At 44.4% G+C, this 23,897-nt stretch overlaps 1 protein-coding gene across 1 annotated transcript; it reads right to left on the bottom strand.

Moving 5' to 3' along the window:
- Positions 1–1,409: 1,409 nt before the first annotated feature.
- GNG4 (G protein subunit gamma 4) lies at positions 1,410–22,535 on the bottom strand. The gene is made up of 3 exons (XM_028724078.2): positions 22,242–22,535; positions 16,343–16,451; positions 1,410–7,065 (listed from the first exon to the last, which is right to left on the bottom strand). Exons 2-3 carry the CDS (start codon positions 16,439–16,441, stop codon positions 6,937–6,939), a joined length of 228 nt encoding a protein of 75 aa, XP_028579911.1. The 5' UTR covers positions 16,442–16,451; positions 22,242–22,535; the 3' UTR covers positions 1,410–6,936.
- Positions 22,536–23,897: the final 1,362 nt, after the last annotated feature.

Raw genomic sequence — 23,897 nt, 5'->3', positions numbered from 1 at the left:
TTAAATCTCGCTATATTTGCAGGCGGGGGGAGTGGTACGTGGGAATGTACGTTCCTTCTTCTGCTGGCAGCACGCCTGCTTGCGGTACAGGGTTATTCACTGATAACTCTGAAGAATCCACCAGAATCACAAACGGGACTTAATAAAATTACCTGTACGAGGGGAGAGGAGGGACTCTTCGTAATTGTGTTTATACACTGAAAATCGATAAAACTTCCCATAATAGAAACCAAAGTTTACAACGATCCACCTCTGTTGCTGAAAAAGCAAATATAGATAAATGTAAATTCCAGTGTCATTGTTGATATCGTGAGTCGTTAGTCCAAAGGGCTTCTTCACCAACTGTTGAAATGAGGTTAAATTGAAAAAGCGGGTGGTTCTGATGTTTAAATTGACTGTTTTTTAATGATGCTGTGTACTGTACTGTCCTGGCTCCTGATTGGGAAGAAGGGCAGTACAGAAATAAAACATGTAATATTTTTTTCGTGTATGTGTAGGGAATGGTCCACCTGTTACAGCTATTGACTCTCTCGCTTAAGTTGGCCTGATCCAGTCATTTAGTCTCCTAACCCTACCACCCTGCACCTACTGCTGCTAATTGCTTTACTGGTACTGCGGTACTGCCCCTATGATTTTAACAGCAGCCTGGCATGCAGAAATCTAGCAGGTGAAGCTCTTACTAATATGGAGATAAAATGATTGTGGGAGGCTGCTTCTGCTTAATTTTTGCATGGCAAAGACGCAGGAGTAGGACCATTAAAATGCTGGCAAACCCTATATGCGAGACCAAAAAAATATTTTTTTGTGTGTCCACACCTTCTGCAATGAGATTTACACCTTAATTTTCTAGAGTGCACTTGCATTATCCATTGCAATTTATTCCACATTACCCACATGCTGCAAATTTTATAATTCATTTATATATGTACCCTGACTTCTTATCCATCAGGTTTCTTTATAGTTTTCAGGTAGCTTATAAAATACTTTTCAGCTGTCATAGGTAATGAGGTGCATTTTCAGCAAATACTGATAATGCTAAGGGTACATCTCTGTAAGGAGTTAGTTCCACGATTTTGGGGCTACCACAGAAAAAGCTCTTGCCTGGGTTGCAAATGGGGGGGGGGGAGAGAGAGAGAGACTGAAATCTGATTTCTCTAGACATCTGCATTTTGAAACAAGCTACCATTCCCAGCAGTGACACAAGTCCTAGGTGTCGTAGTTTACCATTTCTGGTTTCCTCTGAACCACATATCTCTTTTCAGCTGATATTTGTATAGGAAAATTACAGTAAGAGTAATGTACTGCAAATAGTTAAGGTAAATGATAATTCTTTCTTTAGGTGCTATTTCATTGCATGCTTCAGTCCATTGCCAGTCTCTCACAATATAATTGCATGATCAAGCCTTCCCTTTCACTTACAACATGCATAATTTTATTTATTCATCCAGCAGGTGGCAGCAATAAATCAACCTACAAACCATTTGGAAAGGAGGTTGAAGGAGGAATAGAACAGCTGTAAAAAAGTTATTTCATAAGTATTTTCCCCAAAAAAACGATCGCCAAGTGGAAAAGAGCATGTAATGCATACAGTGTAACATACACTGCACACTTTTGCTAGAAACAAAATACTGTACAGTAGTTATTTTGCTGTACCTACAGAGACCAGGCAGCTATAATCACAGGAGTAGAGAGAACAACGTTGGCAGCAAGGTCAGAGGGAAATGGCATGCAAGAAATGCAGGCTGTTATGATGAAAGTAAACTTAATGTAAAGTAAGTGCTGTTTGCACAACAGTGTTAACAACACAAACACCTGTAGTCAAAATAAAACCCGCTGTCTCAATTCAGAACTGATGGTAGAATTTGACTTTTTGATGAGCTGTCATTCAGCAGCATCACACTGGAGTTTCCCTTCAAAGTTCCTTTGTTTAAGGATGGCTTCCTCAAGGTCACTAACAGAGTGTTCTGTGAGGCTGACATGTTCTCCAAGTAGTTTCTGAAAATTTTCCTTTCCGATGTCCGTTTTGCATCCATTTATTCTTTTGCAGAGGCTAGTCTTCCTGTCCTATGTAGAACACGGGTGTTGCCTGTGTACAGATGGTTGTATATATCATATTGGAAGATGAACAGGTGAATAAACCTTTGAAGCTGGCCAACAATATTAGGTCCTGTTGCCTGTGTACAGATGGGGGTAGAGTTGACTTCTGGGTCACTGCAGCATGTTGGTCCCTGTGCTTTTGCCTTTTGTTGCTGGTGAGCAGCTGTTTAAGGTTCAGTAAAATAGCAAATATATAAATAGTATAATGAAATGGCTAGGAGGATGAGCTGTAAGTGCTGGTTCCTGGTTCAAGCAGCATCTACTAACTCACAATACAGCCTTACAGTTACCAGCTTTTTTACTGGCCCTTGTGTCTAACATTAGCAATATAGGTTAATATATTCTCCCTAATGCTAGTTTCGTTCATGACATCAGCAGTTTTTTGTGCCCCCTGACAATTGTACTATACTATGCTGGGAGGACTCCATTTTGTCCCCCAGTCTGTTCAACATTTATGTGAAATCTCTGGGTGAGGTCATTTGGAATGCAGTGTTTTCCTTCCTCCCCCCCCCCTTCTAAAAATATATTTATTTAGAGATACTATGAAATAGTTTACATCTGCATTTAACTTAGTTTCTAATGTCTTAGAAATCTTTAAAAAAGAGAGAGAATACAACACATGCTATGGCCTACATCTTCTAGGTTCACTGTGCCGGTTTAGGCCTTTTCAGTTGGAAAAGGATAAGTAAACATGTTGCCATGGTAACTTGCGCAGCCTTGTTAAAATTAAATCAATTATGATGTAGAAAGGGTTCCCAAGTGGAGCTTATTATGAAGAAAGCAACTAATTGTTTTTCTTGCTTTCTAAAGGCATTTATAAACAAATTGCCATATCTGCTAAATCTCTTTTAAAATGAGAGTCCGGTTTTATTGAGCACAGATATATTACAGTATGATGATAGATAAGGAATGGAATAGGTTTTTATCTTCATAAAACTCTAGGAATGAAAACCATTACATGTGTCAGCTTTTGTCTTGAATTTCATATTTAGGATTCAAAGCTAGAGACATAAATTTACATTTAATTAAGAGGCAGCTTCTACAGTGTCCAGGGTGGGTGGAGATGGAAATGGCACACCATGAAGAATTTCAGTGTCAGCTAGCACCCCACACTTACAGCTGCTTACAGACAGACAGGCTAAGCTTCATCTTCCCTCCAAACACACACTTGACCTACCAAAAGATGCTGAGGGTGTATGCAAGTGGAGAAGCCTTTGGAGATTTCTTGCGGGGGGAGGGATACTGTCTTGTAGACACAGGGCAATAGCATGAGAATGTGAAAGTACCATTGATTTTAGACAACAGTGAGAATGCTCAAAAGTCCTGAACACACAAGGGTAAACACACGTAGTGAGCCAGGCACACATGTGCTAGCCTAACCTTCAATTTGCCCTGTGCACTGGTCATCACCTTTAAGGTGATGTCACTGACAATCCTTAATGGGTTCATAGTTACAACTGCCCAGCAGGGCAAGCCGTATTACAGTATTCCACAATGACCCAGGTTGACATATGGCCCAGTTTTTCCTGGATTCAGGCCATGCCACCCCTTGCCTATTTACATTCCTGGATTCCCAACTTTCCTTTCTTTAAAAAGGCTCTAGCACTTATAAAATCAGATATTTAAGGCAAGATGTGCAGGGAGTATTCTGCCCAATCATTTCGTGAGGGAAAAAAGCTTTCTCCCCCACTATGGGAAGTTACAGCTAGAATTGGCACGGAAGGGAAGGAACAGAGATAAAAATGTAGAGTCACAATTCAACTGTCTGGGATTATGGAACTTCTTGGTTCATTTTGTATTTTATTTTTTACCTTCCCTGAAGAGGTGAGACACCCATAGTAAGCAACAGAGAAATATAGGTTATTTGCATACCTCATCTTGGACAGCATGGCCCTTCAAACAAAATTTCAAAACTCGAACATTGTCTTATTTTGTTAACAGATTGAGCATTTAATAAGTTTTTTTTTTTTGATTTTTACTTTTTAAACAAAGCATTTTAATGTATAATACACAAATTAGGCTGGCAAGATACATGAAACTTGAATATTATTACTTTTATTTAAAACCTACCCTTTAACCAGAAGGTTCCCAGCGCAGAATAAAGATCACTAAAATGTAACACAGCAATATCACATAAAAATTATAAAAACCAATGATCATCATACAACAGCAATCCAGCAGTAGAATTCAGTTCTAAAATCAGTACTCAAAATCTATGAGGGGGAATTGAGGCGAAGAAGGTGTGGTTTGTCCAAAGTTGAAATGAATCCACAGTACCAGAGGGACTTAATCCCAGGTGTGTGATAATGACACACAACTTGTAAAACATTTATACTCTTCTCAAACAAGCAGACAAACTATTACAGAGACAACGATCACAAATCAAAATAACCTTTATTAAAATTAATATTGAAAGCATAAAAAAATGAGGAGAAAAGGACTGAGGTTCCACAGTAACACTGTTGATCACATAGCAAGGAGCACATTAACTGTATAATTTAGAGGTACTACCTGTTTATCTCGAAGGAAACACCCTGTTCATCCTTGTGCCACAATTTCAAGGGCCTGAAGATATACTTAAGAGTAAGAGCTAACGTACAAAACAAACATAGAAAATACAGTTGCTTAATGTGTGCTGAACTATACTAAGAACATGCAGATGACCAAGACTGGTGGTGGCATTTTGGTGTTGAGCCTGGGATAAAAGCAAATGCTAAATAGCCTATGATTCCATCCTGTAATGGCGATTCATGGTTTACAGTGCGAAGTGTGGAAATCAATACAGTGGTGCCCCGCAAGACGAATGCCTCGCAAGATGAAAAACCCGCTAGACGAAAGGGTTTTCCGTTTTTGAGTTGCTTCGCAAAACGATTTTCCCTATGGGCTTGCTTCTCAAGACGAAAACGACTTGTGAGTCTTGCAAATTTTTTTTGCTCCCCCCCCCTTTTTTCTAAGCCGCTAATAGCCTTTTAGCCGCTAAGCCTTTAATAGCCGCTAAGCCGCTAAACCGCTAATAGTGCTAATCCGCTAATAGGGTTGCTTTGCAAGACGAAAAAACCGCTAGACGAAGAGACTCGCGGAACGGATTATTTTCGTCTTGTGAGGCACCACTGTATCTGCAAAATTTGTATAAACTTCTGAGCAACAATTCTTCATTTAAACTGAACTGGTCCTCCTAAACTTCAGTGTGCCATTTTGACCAGTGAGATGAGATCACCATGGTCTCATTTTAACTTGAAAGTTCTGAATGTACTGAATTATTTAAACAAAAACAAAAACCCTCCATCTCCAAATTCCCTTGAGTAGGAACAGGAAGGGTCATTGTTCAGTGGTACAGAACTTTTGTGTGTGTGTGTGTATGCAGAAGCTCCCAGGCTCAGACTATGGCACCTCCTCATAGGGCTAGAGAATATTCCTGTACGAGCCTCCATCAGGGTAAAACAATTTAAATAAGCAAGAAGAAAATAGCAATTTAAATCACTGACTTAAGTTTTCCACTGATACTTCATATATATTTCCTAAGTGGTGCAAATCTGATCCCTAACCATGTTAACTTGCAAGTAAATAGAGTATTTACAGTTTTTTACCCTTGCATTCTCATTTCAGCATTGCCTTTCTTTGCTGTATGCATTTTTGCATGTTTCCCTTTTTTTACGTATTAAGAAAAAATATTCCAATGGAGGGTGCTTCTTACCATCAGCAACTATGATAGTTTTTGAGGTTTAGAATGCAATCCTATACCCTTTTTTACCTGGGAATAAGTCCCATTCAACTTAGTGGGACATCTGAGTACACATGTGCTGCAAGTTTGGGATATGGAAACCTGCACACTAGACAAATTTTGTCTTCTCTTCCCTCTTCCCTTGTGCTGCTCCATTTTGCTTCACTGCTTGATTCACCCTCACAAAAACAAAGTAGCAAATAAAATGAAATAGCCATGACCAATTGGCTGACGCAAGATCTGATATCGTTACTGGGCAGGCTAAAACGATTTGTTTTCATCAAGCAAAAATGAATTGCCTATGTTTATTTAGTTGGTAGAGTATAAATATTCCTATCTGAGAAATGATCAAACGGGTTTGTCATTTACACTTGAAAAGTCTGCTTTAATGCAATATGCCTGGTAGCCTGGTAGGGCTAACATTTTCATAGCCAGATTATTTAACATTAACCTATTTATCCTTTGAAAAACTTAATATTTACATTTTTAAAATATTAAAAATTCTGATATCGTCATCAATGTTTATCCACTATGACTTGGTAAAAGGCATTTTCCTATGTTTCTAAGGGGCAAAAGTTTTAACGGTTGTCTATAAGGTAGGGGAAAGTTAGATTTCTAAAAGGTCCAGTGTTTTGAGATGTCACTAAGCACAACAATTTGCTGAACTCCTAAATAAAAACACAAAGGATTTTTAAAAGTTGAGAGTAGATATTGCTCATCTTGGTATCAGAATCTCTCATGAATAGACACGCACACTCTAACTAGCAAAATCGAACTATCATATAACCATAGCTGTCAACTGTTCCCCTTTTTTAAGGGAAATTCCCTTATTCCTCGCAAGAAAAGGGAAAAGTTGACAGCTATGCATATAACTGAAACCAAATAAGGCTCCTTCGTTAAAAAAATAAGTCGACAGAAATGTTTAGTACAAAGGACTGGTTTTTAAAAATAGGCATTAGACTAGCCTTCCATGTAGAATACTTATATTAACTTAAGAACATACTGTGTTCTTAGCAAGTCAGTTTTGGACTAAATTATTGTACAGAAGATGTCTTGAGGAAAAGCATGCACCATCAGTAATGTTTTCTCCCAAAGGTCATTTTTAATTGCAAGGTGATTCAGAGAATAGTACACAAGAGCTTCTTCTCCCGGAAGGGATTTTCAGATGTGGGCACTGGAATAATAAGGGGATCTTCTCCCATGTGAGCATCACAGTATGCCAATAAATCAGCCGCAGCCTTGGATACCTAGAGAGGTTTAGAACAAAAAAAAAAGGAGGGAGGGGGGAGACAGAAACCTCAGCATCATGACAGCTGCCACAGGGCCAACGGAATCAGTTGAAATATTTCCACAGAGTACTGATTTGCACTAATAAAAGCAAAAACACACCTCAGAGCACATAGTCTTTATTCTCAAACCTGGGCACTGGGCAGCAAGAAGGGTCCTCTTAATAGGCAAATGAGGAATGCCCTGGGGGCACAGCATGCCATCGCAAACCCACAAATATGTTGCTTTTGGTAAATGTATAAAGCAATCCTACATCTTCTGTAGTTCATTATGATAATTCATTTGCCTTCTCCATGATTGTGGCAGTGCCTGAAAATGGTGCCCACACAGGCTGAACCGGTAGAAAGTGTATTTTTTAATGTGAAGAACATGTTCAGCTCATTTGCTGTCTTGCTGCATCTTTTATCAGATGTTTTATAGTGTTGACTGGAGAATCAGAAGAGCTCCACTGAACTCTCAACTGGTTAAAACGAAACAAAATGAAAGAGGACAATATATAAAGACTATCATTATCTTTGTTTAAATGGCTTGTTAGACTTGGGTTAGATTTAGACAGTGATATCTTTGTAGTGGGTTGGTGGCTCTGAGATTATCCACATTGTTCCTTATCACAGCTATAACACCCAGTTAGCAACTAGCAGAACTGCACCAAGTCCCAAAAAGCTCTTCTGGGTATGACCTAGTGCAATAGGAAAATGGACAAAGGCAGCAGGGTGGGAAGAAACTAGCTAATCCTCTACAACACCAGAGAAAGTTGAATTTCATTTGGGAAACATTTCCTTCATGTATCAGTAGAACTTGGAACCACTCAGACACAGCTTCTGCTGGTTTCCTGGCCTCCCTGCCTCACTACACAGTGAATGCAGAAGAGCAATTGTGGGCTAAACCTACTTATTAATAAGTAGTAGTACAGAACCCTCAAAGCAACTTCCACTTTTTGCTCAGTGTATATTGCAATGAGCTTCCTTGTCCAAGACATGAGGATAAGTATTATTTTATTTATAAAAAAAAATGTACTACTATCCATAAATGAAATTAAAAACCATACATATAAACAAAAACTATGTAAAACTTTAAAATCAGAAATCACATCTGCATATAACTACCACTAAATCTTCCTTAACTGAGCCTTCCAATACTTGCTCATTGGTTCTAACAACTTCCATTTATTCCAGTAAAATCTGAAATAATCAAAGACTGAGTTATTCTGTTTTATAGATTCATCTTTTGAGAGATAGTAGTTTCGTGTGATGAATGTCTCAAAGTTAAAGGAGATGGATGGGCAAAATTATCTTTGACACCTCCCAGTTCCATGCTTCTCCATTAACTGAAAGTAATACTCCTTCCTTCTCCTGCCCTCTTTTATATACTACATATATATTACCACATCCTCTACCTCCTCCTCAAGATAAAATGACTACTCAGGGGCTCAAGTTATCAAACATTTGAGATTTTAGCGTGAGTTAACAGCCTTGAGGAAAACTGTGGAATTTTACCATTACATTTCAGAGCAAAGGAGGTGATTAGAAGCAGCCCAAGTTAGAACATAATCCTGTTAGATACACTATAATTATAAGATTCAGTGACAAGAGAAAATGCTGCAATTACTACAGTCACCTTCCATGACAAGACAGACATAATTGCTATTCTTGTGACAACGCCCACTCTGCTTTTGCTTTGTCTAAAATGAGCACATCCACAAACATCTCCGTAACGCCACTGTTGATCTCGCAACACTTATTTTAGAGATATTTGCTCAGCCTCTTTTTAAAAAAGGGAAGAGAGAAAACACAATAGCTATTGTATATAACTGTGTGTGATCTGTCACTTGTAATAAAAAACTACTACAGTGTTTCTTGATTGGAAGGCAGCAAGATCAACCCACTGGATATCCACAGACATTTAGTTACACAAATGATTTATATCACTCTTGTCTAATTCATTAAAATTTCACTAACCTTCTTCCTTAAAAAAATCCTCTCACAATAACAGTGGCGTATGAGTTCTGGATCATAGCTATTGCTCTTCTCCTTTAAGATATATATATACAGTGGTACCTCAGGTTACATATACCTCCAGAACGAATTAAGTACTTAACACGAGGTACCACTATATATATATATATATATATATATATATATATATATATATATATATATATATATATATGCTTTCGTAGATTTTCACGGGTACAGGAATGCAGGTTTTGGTGTCCTCGGGTATCTTCCCGTGTAAAAGTTGGGGTGTCTAGGCGACGTTTCGACGAGGTCTCACTCGTCATCTTCAGGCTGGTGCTTTCGGCTTCTTGTTACTGGAACAGAGCAGGATCTCAGTGTTTGAGTTCCTATAAATACTGTTGAGGAGGTGTGGCCTCCTATGTTCTGGGCAGAGAGGAAGTTCCCAGGCTAGTGTGCCTTTTCTTCTTTTGTTCCTTAATTGCTTGAGGGATATCTTGAGTGATTTCTTGAGTGATATCCTGAGTACCACTTAGGTGGGTCATTAGGTGTGGATTAGTTGTTAAAGCCTTTGTGTCTTGACCTCTTGAACTTTGTGAAGAGTTTTTCTGAGAAGATGGGTGTACTACATTTAGTTGTGCTCTGGCTTGGCTTCGTGTATAGGGGCGAGCTGTGGTTTTGTGGCCTGTGCCAGCCAGATCTGTGTAGGGATTGCAGGGGGGTGCAGCATCCGGAGGTGCCACCATGGTTTGGCTACTGGATGGTGTCTGTAATTTATCTGTGGAGAGGGTCTGGGTTTGGGTCTGGTGTGGTTGATTGGTGATGGCGTTCTGTGTGCCTCTGGATCTGGTGTCAGTTTTTGTGGGGAGGGCTAATTTCCAGATGTCTGGCAAGCGGGATGTGTCGTCACGCTTGTTCATGTTGTGAGGGTGTTTCTCTATCTCGATGGCTTCCATGATTATTCTCTTGTGGTGATGTTCCATGTTAGAGAGCAATTTGGAATCTGCAAAATTAATTTCGTGTCCTGTTTCTTTCATGTGTTGGAAGAGAGAGGAAGTTTTTTCTTCTTTTTTGACGGCATTCTTGTGTTCTGCGATACGTGCATTTATTCGTCTGTTTGTTTGTCCAATGTACGTGGCTGGGCAGACTTTGCAGGGTATTTCATAGACCCCTTGGTTTTCCAACTGGATTTTATCCTTGGGGTTTCTGAGGATGTTGGCTATTTTTTGGTTGGCGCAAAAGGCTGTTTTGATATTGTGTTTATGGAGGATTTTGCTAATTTTATCTGTAGTGCCCTTGATATAAGGAAGGAGGGCCATGCCATTGTTTTCTTCTGTGTCTTGGTTTTTGGGGGGTGTTTCTTTTTGGATTAGCTTCGTAACCCTGTTTTGCTGGTATCCATTGGCAATTAACACATTTGAGAGATTCTGTAACTCAGTTGTCAAGTGGTCTTTGTCAGCCAGGCGTTTGGTTCTGGAGATGAGAGTCTTGGCTACGGAGTTTATTTGTGCAGGGTGGTGGTGTGATTGTGCATGTAAGTAGCGGTTGGTGTGTGTTTTTTTCCGGTAGATAGTGTGTCCTAGGGAGCCATCAGGTTTTTTGTAGATTAGGACGTCAAGAAAGGGAAGTTGGTTGTTGGCTTCTATTTCCATAGTGAATTGTATTTTGGGGTGTAGGCTGTTGAGATGTGTGAGGAAGCTGTCCAGTTTTTCCTTCCCGTGTGGCCAAATTACAAAGGTGTCGTCAACATATCTGAGCCAAAGTTTGGGTTTGTGTTCTGACTTGTCTAAAGCATTGGTTTCAAAGTGTTCCATGTACAGGTTTGCGATGACCGGTGAGAGGGGTGATCCCATAGGTGCTCCTTCTATCTGTTTGTATCTTTGTCCATTGTGGATGAAGTACGTGTTGGTTAGGCAGTGGTTGGTCAGGTCCAAGATGTATTCGGGGGGATTGTATTTGTTTTGAATGGCTGTCAAGGCTTCATTAATGGGCACTTGTGTGAAGAGAGATACAACATCGAAGCTCACAAGTAGGTCATTGGGATGTAGGTTTTGCTTCTTTATTGTTTCTATGAACTGGAAGGAGTTTGGAACGTGTGAAGAGATGGATTCTGCATAGGGCTGGAGTTGCTTGGCGAGAAATTTAGCGAGATTTTGTAGAGGTGAGCCTATGGAGCTAAGAATCATCCCCAGAGAAAAATCATCCAGATGCCCCAAACTCTACGGCCTCCCCAAGATACACAAAGAAGGAACACCACTCAGACCAATAGTCAGCTCCATAGGCTCACCTCTACAAAATCTCGCTAAATTTCTCGCCAAGCAACTCCAGCCCTATGCAGAATCCATCTCTTCACACGTTCCAAACTCCTTCCAGTTCATAGAAACAATAAAGAAGCAAAACCTACATCCCAATGACCTACTTGTGAGCTTCGATGTTGTATCTCTCTTCACACAAGTGCCCATTAATGAAGCCTTGACAGCCATTCAAAACAAATACAATCCCCCCGAATACATCTTGGACCTGACCAACCACTGCCTAACCAACACGTACTTCATCCACAATGGACAAAGATACAAACAGATAGAAGGAGCACCTATGGGATCACCCCTCTCACCGGTCATCGCAAACCTGTACATGGAACACTTTGAAACCAATGCTTTAGACAAGTCAGAACACAAACCCAAACTTTGGCTCAGATATGTTGACGACACCTTTGTAATTTGGCCACACGGGAAGGAAAAACTGGACAGCTTCCTCACACATCTCAACAGCCTACACCCCAAAATACAATTCACTATGGAAATAGAAGCCAACAACCAACTTCCCTTTCTTGACGTCCTAATCTACAAAAAACCTGATGGCTCCCTAGGACACACTATCTACCGGAAAAAAACACACACCAACCGCTACTTACATGCACAATCACACCACCACCCTGCACAAATAAACTCCGTAGCCAAGACTCTCATCTCCAGAACCAAACGCCTGGCTGACAAAGACCACTTGACAACTGAGTTACAGAATCTCTCAAATGTGTTAATTGCCAATGGATACCAGCAAAACAGGGTTACGAAGCTAATCCAAAAAGAAACACCCCCAAAAACCAAGACACAGAAGAAAACAATGGCATGGCCCTCCTTCCTTATATCAAGGGCACTACAGATAAAATTAGCAAAATCCTCCATAAACACAATATCAAAACAGCCTTTTGCGCCAACCAAAAAATAGCCAACATCCTCAGAAACCCCAAGGATAAAATCCAGTTGGAAAACCAAGGGGTCTATGAAATACCCTGCAAAGTCTGCCCAGCCACGTACATTGGACAAACAAACAGACGAATAAATGCACGTATCGCAGAACACAAGAATGCCGTCAAAAAAGAAGAAAAAACTTCCTCTCTCTTCCAACACATGAAAGAAACAGGACACGAAATTAATTTTGCAGATTCCAAATTGCTCTCTAACATGGAACATCACCACAAGAGAATAATCATGGAAGCCATCGAGATAGAGAAACACCCTCACAACATGAACAAGCGTGACGACACATCCCGCTTGCCAGACATCTGGAAATTAGCCCTCCCCACAAAAACTGACACCAGATCCAGAGGCACACAGAACGCCATCACCAATCAACCACACCAGACCCAAACCCAGACCCTCTCCACAGATAAATTACAGACACCATCCAGTAGCCAAACCATGGTGGCACCTCCGGATGCTGCACCCCCCTGCAATCCCTACACAGATCTGGCTGGCACAGGCCACAAAACCACAGCTCGCCCCTATACACGAAGCCAAGCCAGAGCACAACTAAATGTAGTACACCCATCTTCTCAGAAAAACTCTTCACAAAGTTCAAGAGGTCAAGACACAAAGGCTTTAACAACTAATCCACACCTAATGACCCACCTAAGTGGTACTCAGGATATCACTCAAGAAATCACTCAAGATATCCCTCAAGCAATTAAGGAACAAAAGAAGAAAAGGCACACTAGCCTGGGAACTTCCTCTCTGCCCAGAACATAGGAGGCCACACCTCCTCAACAGTATTTATAGGAACTCAAACACTGAGATCCTGCTCTGTTCCAGTAACAAGAAGCCGAAAGCACCAGCCTGAAGATGACGAGTGAGACCTCGTCGAAACGTCGCCTAGACACCCCAACTTTTACACGGGAAGATACCCGAGGACACCAAAACCTGCATATATATATATATATATATATATATATATATACACACACACACACACACACACACATGCACACACACAAACCCCACAAAAAACAACACAAAGATGCATCTTGTGGACTAATAATGTATTTACACTTATACCTCACTTTTCCTCTGATGAAGGCACAGTGGCTTACAAATGGTTCCTAGGCCTCTACTACTCAAGCACCATACAGGATTAGACCCGTTTATCCTTAGAAGCAGAGTCACTTGCTTTTATAACTTCAAGCAAAATCTTCAAGCAAAATCTGCTTTGGCACAGTCTTAACACTTTCAATACACATGTGCTTATGGAGGTGCTTTCAGAAGCTACTTTTGCTTTGTAGCTGAAGGCATCCAGTTTCAGTTTCTGACATGGAAAAAACAGCAGATTTGCCATTTGTGTTTTGCTTTTAATGCCATTGCATGATTGTGAATTCAACTTGTACCACCATTTAATTTATTACTGTAGAAAGTGGGCCCTTTGTACAGCAAGCGGAAAATGTAAAGACCATCAAGGCTTTAGAATGCCTCTGAATCCTATTTTGTTCAATGTAGCAAAAGTAAATTGTACTCTGAAAAGAATGCATCAAGCCTGACATTTAATAAGTACACTGACTCCTTTGGGAAAGGAAATAATGTACCTTTTCCTGAATTAAGAGGAGAGATGGCCCTTATCAAGAGAGAGCGAGATTTACCGTATTTTTCGCACTATAGGACGCACTTTTTCCCCTCCAAAAATGAAGGGGAAATGTGTGTGCGTCCTATGGTGCGAATGCAGGCTTTTGCTGAAGCCTGGAGAGCGAGAGGGGTCCGTGCGCACCGACCCCTCTCGCTCTCCAGGCTTCAGGAAGCTATCCCAAGTCTTGCAAGCCCGGCGGGATGTCCCGCGGGCTCGCAAGGCTTGCGGGCAGCAGCCTGCACCCAAAAGCTGGGGACAGCGGGGAGGCGCAGAGCCGCCACCCCGCTATTCCCCGACCTGATCTGGAGGCTGGCGGGGGGAGAAGCAAGCCTGCTTCTCCCCCCCCAGCCCCACAAGCTCGGGGGATAGGGGGATGGCGAAGCGCCGCCATCCCGCTATTCCCCGACCTGATCTGGAGGCTGGGGGTGGGAGGAGCAAGCCTGCTTCTCCCCCCCCCCCCAGCCCCACAACCTCCAGATCAGGTCGGGGAATAGCGGGATGGCGGCGCTCCGCCATCCCGCTATTCCCCGACCTGATCTGGAGGCTGGGGGTGGGAGGAGCAAGCCTGCTTCTCCCCCCCCCCCCAGCCCCACAACTTCCAGATCAGGTCGGGGAATAGCGGGATGGCGGCGCTCCGCCATCCCGCTATTCCCCGACCTGATCTGGAGGCTGGGGGTGGGAGAAGCAAGCCTGCTTCTCCCCCCCCCCAGCCCCACAACCTCCAGATCAGGTCGGGGAATAGCGGGATGGCGGCGCTCCGCCATCCCGCTATTCCCCGACCTGATCTGGAGGCTGGGGGTGGGAGGAGCAAGCCTGCTTCTCCCCCCCCCCCAGCCCCACAACCTCCAGATCAGGTCGGGGAATAGCGGGATGGCGGCACTCCGCCATCCCGCTATTCCCCGACCTGATCTGGAGGCTGGGGGTGGGAGGAGCAAGCCTGCTTCTCCCCCCCCCCAGCCCCACAACTTCCAGATCAGGTCGGGGAATAACGGGATGGCGGCGCTCCGCCATCCCGCTATTCCCCGACCTGATCTGGAGGCTGGGGGTGGGAGAAGCAAGCCTGCTTCTCCCCCCCCCCAGCCCCACAACCTCCAGATCAGGTCGGGGAATAGCGGGATGGCGGCGCTCCGCCATCCCGCTATTCCCCGACCTGATCTGGAGGCTGGGGGTGGGAGGAGCAAGCCTGCTTCTTCCCCCCCCCCAGCCCCACAACCTCCAGATCAGGTCGGGGAATAGCGGGATGGCGGCGCTCCGCCATCCCGCTATTCCCCGACCTGATCTGGAGGCTGGGGGTGGGAGAAGCAAGCCTGCTTCTCCCCCCCCCAGCCCCACAACCTCCAGATCAGGTCGGGAAATAGCGGGATGGCGGCGCTCCGCCATCCCGCTATTCCCCGACCTGATCTGGAGGCTGGGGGTGAGAGAAGCAAGCCTCAGGAGAGCCCCACCGCCAGCCCCACAAGCTCGGGGGACAGCGGGAGAGGCGCAGCGCGCCCTTCCCGCTGTCCCCCGACTTGGCTAGAAGGCTGGCGGGGGGAGAAGCCTGCTCCTCCCCGTTGCCAGCCCCGCAAACTCGGGGGACAGCGGGAGAGGCGCAGCGCGCCTTTCCCGCTGTCCCCCGACTTGTCTAGAAGGCTGGCGGGGGGAGAAGCCTGCTCCTCCCCGTTGCCAGCCCCGCAAACTCGGGGGACAGCGGGAGAGGCGCAGCGCGCCTTTCCCGCTGTCCCCCGACTTGTCTAGAAGGCTGGCGGGGGGAGAAGCCTGCTCCTCCCCGTCGCCAGCCCCGCAAACTCGGGAGACAGCGGCAGGGGCGCAGCGCGCCCTTCCCGTTGTCCCCCGACTTGGTTAGAAGGCTGGCCCAGCCCCGCAAACTCGGGGGACAGCGGGAGAGGCGCAGCGCGCCATCCCGCTGTCTCCCGACATGGTTTGGAGGCTGGCGGAAGGCTTCCTCCTCCCCCAGCCCCGCAAGCTCCCAGAGCGATGCCAAAGCTGCGCGCAGCTTCGGCATGGCTCTGGGTCCCGTTCTGGGGGAGGGGGAAGCTCGGGCTTCCCCGCCCCAGCCCCGCGCCTGGCGGGGGGGGGGAATAAATTTTTTTGCCTTTATTTCCCCCCCCAAATCTAGGTGCGTCCTATGGACCGGTGCGTCCAATAGTCCGAAAAATACGGTATCTACAGTGAGAGGTGGCTACAAAGCTCGTCAAGAAATCATTTTGGTGTAATCTGATCCTCAAGTCAACAGCCAACTGATTTTCAGGCATGAGATGTACATCCTGCCAATGTTGGAAATGTGTCCTTTGTTTCAGCACAAGCTGACCAAATATTTATGCACCCCAAGAATAAACATTATAATATGATGTAATATATGTAGACATAGTAACAGTTTGAAATTTACCTTTATCCTGTCCAGATATGCCTCCATTTTCAGCTGCTCCACTGCTTTTCTTGCTTGAGATATATTTGTTGTACTGTTATTAGCCATTACCTCCTTCATCCTCCTTTTTCTAGAACAATAAAAATTGCAGCATGGGGGAAATGCTCAAATTCCAAATGTAAACAAATCAAAGCATATATTCCTTTCTAGCCATGTTTTCATCCTGAGATCATTCTCTCATTTCATCCATCATGGCATGGAAAAGTGTCACAATTTACCTCCACAAACTCTCTTTTCTCAGAAATTTTCCAGTATATCCAATACACTGGTACCTCTGGTTACGTACTTAATTCGTTCTGGAGGTCCGTTCTTAACCTGAAACTGTTCTTAACCTGAAGCACCACTTTAGCTAATGGGGCCTCCTGCTGCCGCTGTGCCACTTCTGCACGATTTCTGTACTCATCCTGAAGCAAAGTTCTTAACCCGAGATACTATTTCTGGGTTAGTGGAGTCTGTAACCTGAAGCGTATGTAACCTGAAGCGTATGTAACCCGAGGTACCACTATTTCTAGTTTTCTTTACTAGCAACAGATTACAGTTATACCAATCAGGTCAGGCCACATTTCTATGCCATAGAAGGAGCCATGAAACAGGTTATATATCTAAGCAGGGATAGTAAAGACTCAGATCTCTGGATAGCCCCTAAGCAGTGGATAGTGTGACCAACACTAGTGATCATGGCAGCCTACTAGCTAAATTTGCAGTATAAATTTCAGGGGGAGGAGGTTCATTTATGAAACAGCCCATACTTCTGGGGTCCCATGGGCAATATGCTGTGCTTTCAGACACCACCGTTGCCCCCCCCCGGTGTGTCCCCCCCCCCAATGGATGGCACTGGGCTGGCTAGAAATAAAGGTGAAGACATCCAGTCACCCCACCCTCTTATCTCCATTTCCACAGAATGCTTCTGGTACATGCTTTTCCCATTTGGTGTTTGACTCGCCTACTTTTTCTCTGGTTTGGGTGTATTGCCGAATATGCCTATGGGTCCAAAAAGGCTGGTAGCCTATACCATACATGGACTACTCTCACCAAAAGACCCCACACAAGACTATTTTAAATTTTATGATCAAATCACTCCCTAGCTTTTTAGAATGGAGAAAGCTATCTCATGACTTGGTTTCTCTTAGCATTTGTCTCAAGGGCCTGCTAAGTCCCTGAATCATGCATTTGTCTTTCAACTGAAGGCTGATGAAATAACCTAGATGACAAGTGTAAGCAAATGGTGCTGCTTAAAGGCAAGTGTGGATTCACACTTGATGTTAAATCGTTGGCTAAATTGGAAGATGATGCCTTTGAAAAGGGCTGAAAAGATGTTTCTCCAGTGGGCACTAGGACACTGCCTCCCAAGTGGGAATTGATTCAACGGAGTTATTGACTGAGATCAAGAGAATTTTTAAGTTATATAATCAACCTCAAAATAATAATAATGCAGGTCTGTCAGCCCTTCAATTTATCCATAAACATAATAGTCAATATAAAGGTAAAGGTAAAGGTACCCCTGCCCGTACGGGCCAGTCTTGCCAGACTCTAGGGTTGTGCGCTCATCTCACTCTAGAGGCCGGGAGCCAGCGCTGTCCGCAGACACTTCCGGGTCACGTGGCCAGCGTGACAAGGCTGCATCTGGCGAGCCAGTGCAGCACACGGAACGCCGTTTACCTTCCTGCTGGTAAGCGGTCCCTATTTATCTACTTGCAACCAGGGGTGCTTTCGAACTGCTAGGTTGGCAGGCACTGGGACCGAACGACGGGAGCGCACCCCCGCCGCGGGGATTCGAACCGCCGACCATACGATCGGCAAGTCCTAGGTGCTGAGGTTTTTACCCACAGCGCCACCCGCGTACCTAATAGTCAATATATTTACCCCAATTCATGTGTAGTACTTATTCTCATTGCATCTGGTGAGATGTAATTTTCAAAGCTGAAATTGATAAAATTACCCACACTCTTCTATGCCTCCAGAATACCTATTAGAATTAGCACTGAATTCAGATGAATGTTGGGAGAGGTTTGCATTACAGTGATCTGATTGAGAACTTTGCTTCCAAGAAGGCTCAAAAAGTTCATTTCAATAGGGTACTAGGGAATTGCCTCTTAAATAATTAATCACTGTACCATTATTTATCAGTGAAATGGCCATCACCAATTCACCATATGTCCCTCCCATGATGATGCCATACAACATGCTTTTTAAGGGGGTAGGCTTTCTCTGTTTCTCCATCACATGTGGAGGCAACAACTTGTAGTCATATATTTGCGTTGTAGTGTTGATATGCATTATGATACTTTTATCCATACTTTCATTGAAGCTTCATGTACAGTCGTACCTTGGTTGTCATACACAATCCGTTCCAGAAGTCCATTCAACTTCCAGAAATGTTTGACAACCAAGGCGGGGCTTCCGATTGGCTGCAGAAGCTTCCTGCATGCAAAAGCCACATTGTATGTTTGGCTTCCAAATAATGTTCACAAACCACAAATCACTTCCGGGTTTGCGGCGTTCGTTCAAGAGCCAAAACATTCGAGTAGCAAGGCGTTCGGGATCCAAGGTACGACTGTATAGAACTGAGTGAAATTTTATGCCTGACTTGCTTTCACATCTTTAAGGGCCCCCATAAATGACTGTCATTTATTTCACAGCAGGAACAGTGATGTCATCTCCTGGAGCCCCATTTTCCAACTCTGCATGCCAAAAACATTTTTCTCATAGGGAAAACCCACCAAATAAGCTAAGCCATAGAAGAGGCAGTTTACATCAGCATGCACAGCTATGAGTTAAACTACCATTTTTAGTTGGAAAAATTCCAGAGCCTCTTTATTATCACCAAACAAAATGTGGAAAAAAATTCAAGTCCACCCAAACTTTTAATCAGGCAGGATGTTAAACAAAACATGTGGGAAGGGGTATCGGGGGGGGGGGGCGGTAAGGAATATTGCCTCAGTATTGAAGCCATAATATCTGCATTGGCCCAAAGTTCATTTTTTTGTTCTATATAGCCTAAGAATGTGTGTGGCTAAACAGCGCTGGTGCTTCCGGTTTTACTTCTGCACACACACACTTTCACTCTGTAAACTGAGAGTCATGGATGTGGTGCTAAACAAAACACTGGATAGCCCCCCAGGAAACCAATGTTTCTTTGTTGCTGGAAGATGGAAGCATTGATTTTGAGACACTTCTGTTAAACGCAGAAAGTGGTGGAAAGTTGATAGCAGATAGAGGTTCTTATTACACAACCACTGCCTTGCAGTTCAGCTGACAACTTTTTTTTTGTTTTGAACAACTGAGGCCAATACAAGCATATCCATCTATCTATTTCCAAAGTCAAAACCTGAACAGAGTCTGGCTTTGGAAAACTATATCTGTGTGTGGTGGGGGTAGGAAGTACAGCAGGAGAGGGTCTCTCTATCTGCACAGTCCCTATGCATATTCCCTCTTTCTGCAACAGAAGGGGGCACCCACCCACCTCAGAGGTTTTCAGCACCAAATCAGGGACTGTTCTTCGGCCCCTAAAAAGATCCTGATGGTGGAGAACTGGACACAGACTGAGTGAAGATTGAGTTCAGCACCCATTGTCTATATAAAGGACTATGAGGCATGATATCCCCTGTGAATTTTGATCGGTCCCAGGTAGTCTAATGTTTTGGGGTTGTTGTTTTTTCCTTTTTAATGAATGCACTCAACACTGAATGTAGGAGCAGATGGGGCTCATCAACCTGGGAAGGAATCCCATTTAGGAGAAGGAAAACTCTGATCCTAAACCTCCGCTGCCTTGCAGGCTATCTTCAGGAGAAGAAAAGGCTAAGGAGTAAACCTTGCACAAATTCAGAGTGAGGTCCCAAAGATGGTAGGATGGCACCTTGTACGCCTCCTTCTGGCAATTCCTGCAGCCAAGCTGGTGCCAAACATATTGCTCTGCTTTCCTTCGGACTACATCAGTGAGGGCAAGGGGGGGACGGGTCTTGTTGTATGGGCAGCCCAGAACCTCCACACACACTGCCTGGACTTATGCCCTGGGGAAGTCACTTCCTGATACTACCTCAGCAGTTTTTCTCTCAAGCCAGATGGATGCCAACAATTCAGCATTGGATGTGCACATGGATCTATTTTTACAGTAACGGGAGAAAAGCACTAAGCACAAAAAGCATTACAAATCCTAGTTTTGCATTTTGACAAGTTTGCCATAACATAAAAACCCTCTGAAATGAAGCCAAAGGGTTATCTAGTCTTATCACCTCTTTCTCCACTGACCAACCAGATGCTTATGGGAAGCCCACAAGGACAGTCCTCTCCTGCTGATGTTTCCCATGAATTTATCTAATCCACTTTAAAGCTATCAAAGTATGCACTATGTGAGGAAGTGCTTCCGTTTGTCTGTCCCAAATCTCCCACCACTTGGCTTCATTGGAAGACCCCCCCCCCCAGTCACAAGAGAGGGAGGAAAACCTCTCAATCCATTTTCTCCACCACATGCATAATTTTATGGAGCCGTATCGCGATGCATTCTTACTCGTCTTTTGTCCTTCCTTCTCCTCATGATTCTGCTTATGCTGTGCCAGTTGTGCCCTGCTCATCTCACTCGGGACACTGTGATGCCTTCTGCAGCGCAAGCTTCTATTTGCACTCGGGAAGCTACGAAACTGGGGGGAGGGGGGGAGCATGCACTAGGAGTCTGCCTGTCTTACAAATATTCAGATTTATTTGAACAAGATTTTCAAATGCACATCAAGCAAGAGATATCTGCTTTCAGCAGGAGGTCATCTTGATAAGCGTTCTCACACAGCTTACACAGGTCTGCAGAATTCTGGGAAATACGTGCCAAAATTGGCTTATTGCCTTTCTTGGCTACCATCTCCTTCGTCTACCATCTCTCCATGTTCACAATGTTCAAATTGTTTTGAACAAGCATCACTTTTTACATAATAACCCCTCTCCAATCAGTATTACAATGGCCACTGGAATCCAGGATTTTCCGGGTGATCTAGGCAGACATGAAGGCTCTTCTGATGACAGAGGCTAGGTTGCAGGTTCCCTTTATGGAAACTCACAGTACCCATTATTTCTTACTAGTAGATTGACCCAAGTGAGAGGTACCAGAGCCATTAGGGTTGTGATGATTCTGGCCAACAAATCACATGTGAGCCATTAAAATACAAAACTGGCACACTTCCTGCAAATGGTATAGAAACCCCCATCTTGTCTAACCTAGAAAACACCAAGCTTCATTTGCATCAGGTTGTCTAGAACTCATTCCTTGGACCTACAAGCTCAAACATAGAAACATGTGCACAATGGAAAAGTATGTTTCAGAGCAAGTACAGAGTGCATAGCCCAACCACCCATTTCTGATGCCAGGAAATACATGTTTTCAAGATTGGGCAGCTTGCATCCCACTATTTTTCCTTGTCAATCCATCTCCCTGCTCCCAGGGAGCCATTACCTTTAGGATTAGGTAGAACACTACTCTCACCTGGAAAGACTATCCCGTTATTCAGTAGTTCCTTCCCAAGTTACCACATTTGCGGATAAGCAGGGTATCCTTGAAGTCAACCCTGTAAGATGTGCGAGGGATTAAAATATGATTTTCTTACATGCACGCAGGACCCGAGTCTCACACGCGTATCTGTCTATAAGGACTAACAGGCACTTATACACCTCGCAGTATGTTGCTCCCTCGCCCATCACAGAGAACACGAGATCGACAAACGCTGGAACCAACCCACGCGAAGGGATCCCTGAAGCTTGCGCCCCTGGGAAGTCTCCGAATCCCGCCCCAGATTGGGCGAGACACCGACCCAGCCCAGCGGTCTGCTGCTTTCCTTTGCTTGCCTACTTTCCCATTTCCATTCCTTCCTTGACTCACCCCTTGCAGACGACGACGGAGGCTTGGGACAGTCCGAGGGACTCGACGGCGGAGCAGCGCGAAGCGGCCACCTCACGCCCCGGCTACAACCAGGCTCGCGTCCAGGCGCCACATGCCTGTCCGGCGCGGGGGGTTTGAAGGAGCACGGCCGGCCCACCACGCCCTGCTAGACGCGCCTCCCTCCCGGAAAGGGGCCCGGCGGGACCCGCGAGGCTGCTCAGCCGCCTGCCCTCCTGCGACGGGAGAGCCCAGTCAAGCTCTTCGCAGGCTTTGAGCAAGGCAGGCGGGGGCGCGCGCGCACACCCGACGGAAAGGAATTCCAGCTCGTGACGTCAATGGAGTTGGGTGGGAGAGCAAGAAAGAGCGCGCTTCATACCTGCTAGCTTCTCGTGTGTGTGTGTACACACACACACACACTATATATATATATATAAAATTTAAATAAAATTTAATGAGGGCAGCCCGTCTGCGGGGTGTCGCGTGTTGTAGGAAGAGAGAAACGTGTGTGAATTTCCATCGCGCAAATTAAAGTGATCAGAGTCTCTCTTTCTCTCTCTGCCCATCCAGCAACGTTTCTGCCTCTTAAGCAACGCAGAAATTTCCCTAGAAATAGGGAAGTACCGCTAGGAATTCCTTCCAACCCATGAAAGCTAACATAGAGTTTACTGTTTATATAGGCCGCCATGTTATATTGGTATGAACTGGCAGAAAGAAAGAGGCACTAAACCAATCCCAATGTTTAAATAGCCAAATAAAGCTGTATCCCGTCACATGGAGTGGGCCCTGAAAGAGGTGTTCACGGGTTCACTTTTGCACATGGGGGGGAGGGCGGATTCGGGATGACACACTTGTGGGTTAACTGGGGACCAGCAAAAGAATATTGCTCATAGTAACAGTGTCACAAACGGATTTGGATTTGATTAATAGGGAAAGGTCATCCAATCTCAATCTGTAATTTAACATGACAAGTGTGAGGGGTGAGTAAGAGCTACTTCACATTTTGAGAAGGAATCGTGTTTGCCAGTGATATACAGATGGTTCCCATAGCGAACACGAGAAAGTGTGAAGGACAAAGAAGCGTTCCTAAAACATTTTGTTAGCCACGCTCCAAGCACAGAGGACCTTGGCAACGGTTTTAACACCATGTGTTATTAAGGTGCCTCTACTCTTCATACTACTACAGGGAACGCTGATGGAGGCTCCGCAAAATAATGGTGTTAACCAGAAAATGTTAAAACGCTCTTAACTAATGGGGAGTTGGGAATTACAGCTATGTAAGGGGGGAACTACAGTTCCCAAAGTTCTTTGGGGAAAGCCCAAATGGATGGTGAGGATGTGACATTAGGGCCAAGAGTAGCAGCCTCTGGCTATTCCTCCTGAGCCCCAGCCATTCCCCACTATAACCATGCCTGGGTTCCCAAATCCAGCCTACTGTTAGGTGTGGAAGATGCTCTCTCCTCACTTCTTGTTGGCATCAGTCTGCCTCGGGAGACAATGGAAGATGACGTCAAACTGTTGGAAATTTAGAGCTCCTGCTATGGCTGTAGAGACCGATGTGGGAGACATGTTTTGTTGCAGCTGGGGCAGATGAAGGCGTCTGGTTGTGCTGCTGAAGATGCACCATGGCATTTCTTCTGCCTGCATTCCTTCTAGCAG

This window comes from Podarcis muralis, chromosome 3, assembly GCF_964188315.1.
Source record: "Podarcis muralis chromosome 3, rPodMur119.hap1.1, whole genome shotgun sequence".
NCBI lineage: Eukaryota > Metazoa > Chordata > Lepidosauria > Squamata > Lacertidae > Podarcis > Podarcis muralis.
Note: the sequence above shows the minus strand (reverse complement) of the source record. Positions and strands in the feature narration are given on the sequence as shown.

What these genes read in the sequence shown, in the direction of transcription:
- GNG4 (XM_028724078.2), bottom strand. Translation starts at nt 16,441, where the DNA reads ATGAAGGAGGTAATGGCTAATAACAGTACAACAAATATATCTCAAGCA. An exon ending in CATATCTGGACAGGATAAAG is followed by an intron (nt 7,066 to 16,342) that starts GTAAATTTCAAA and finishes AAACCTCTCTAG; the next exon opens with GTATCCAAGGCTGCGGCTGA.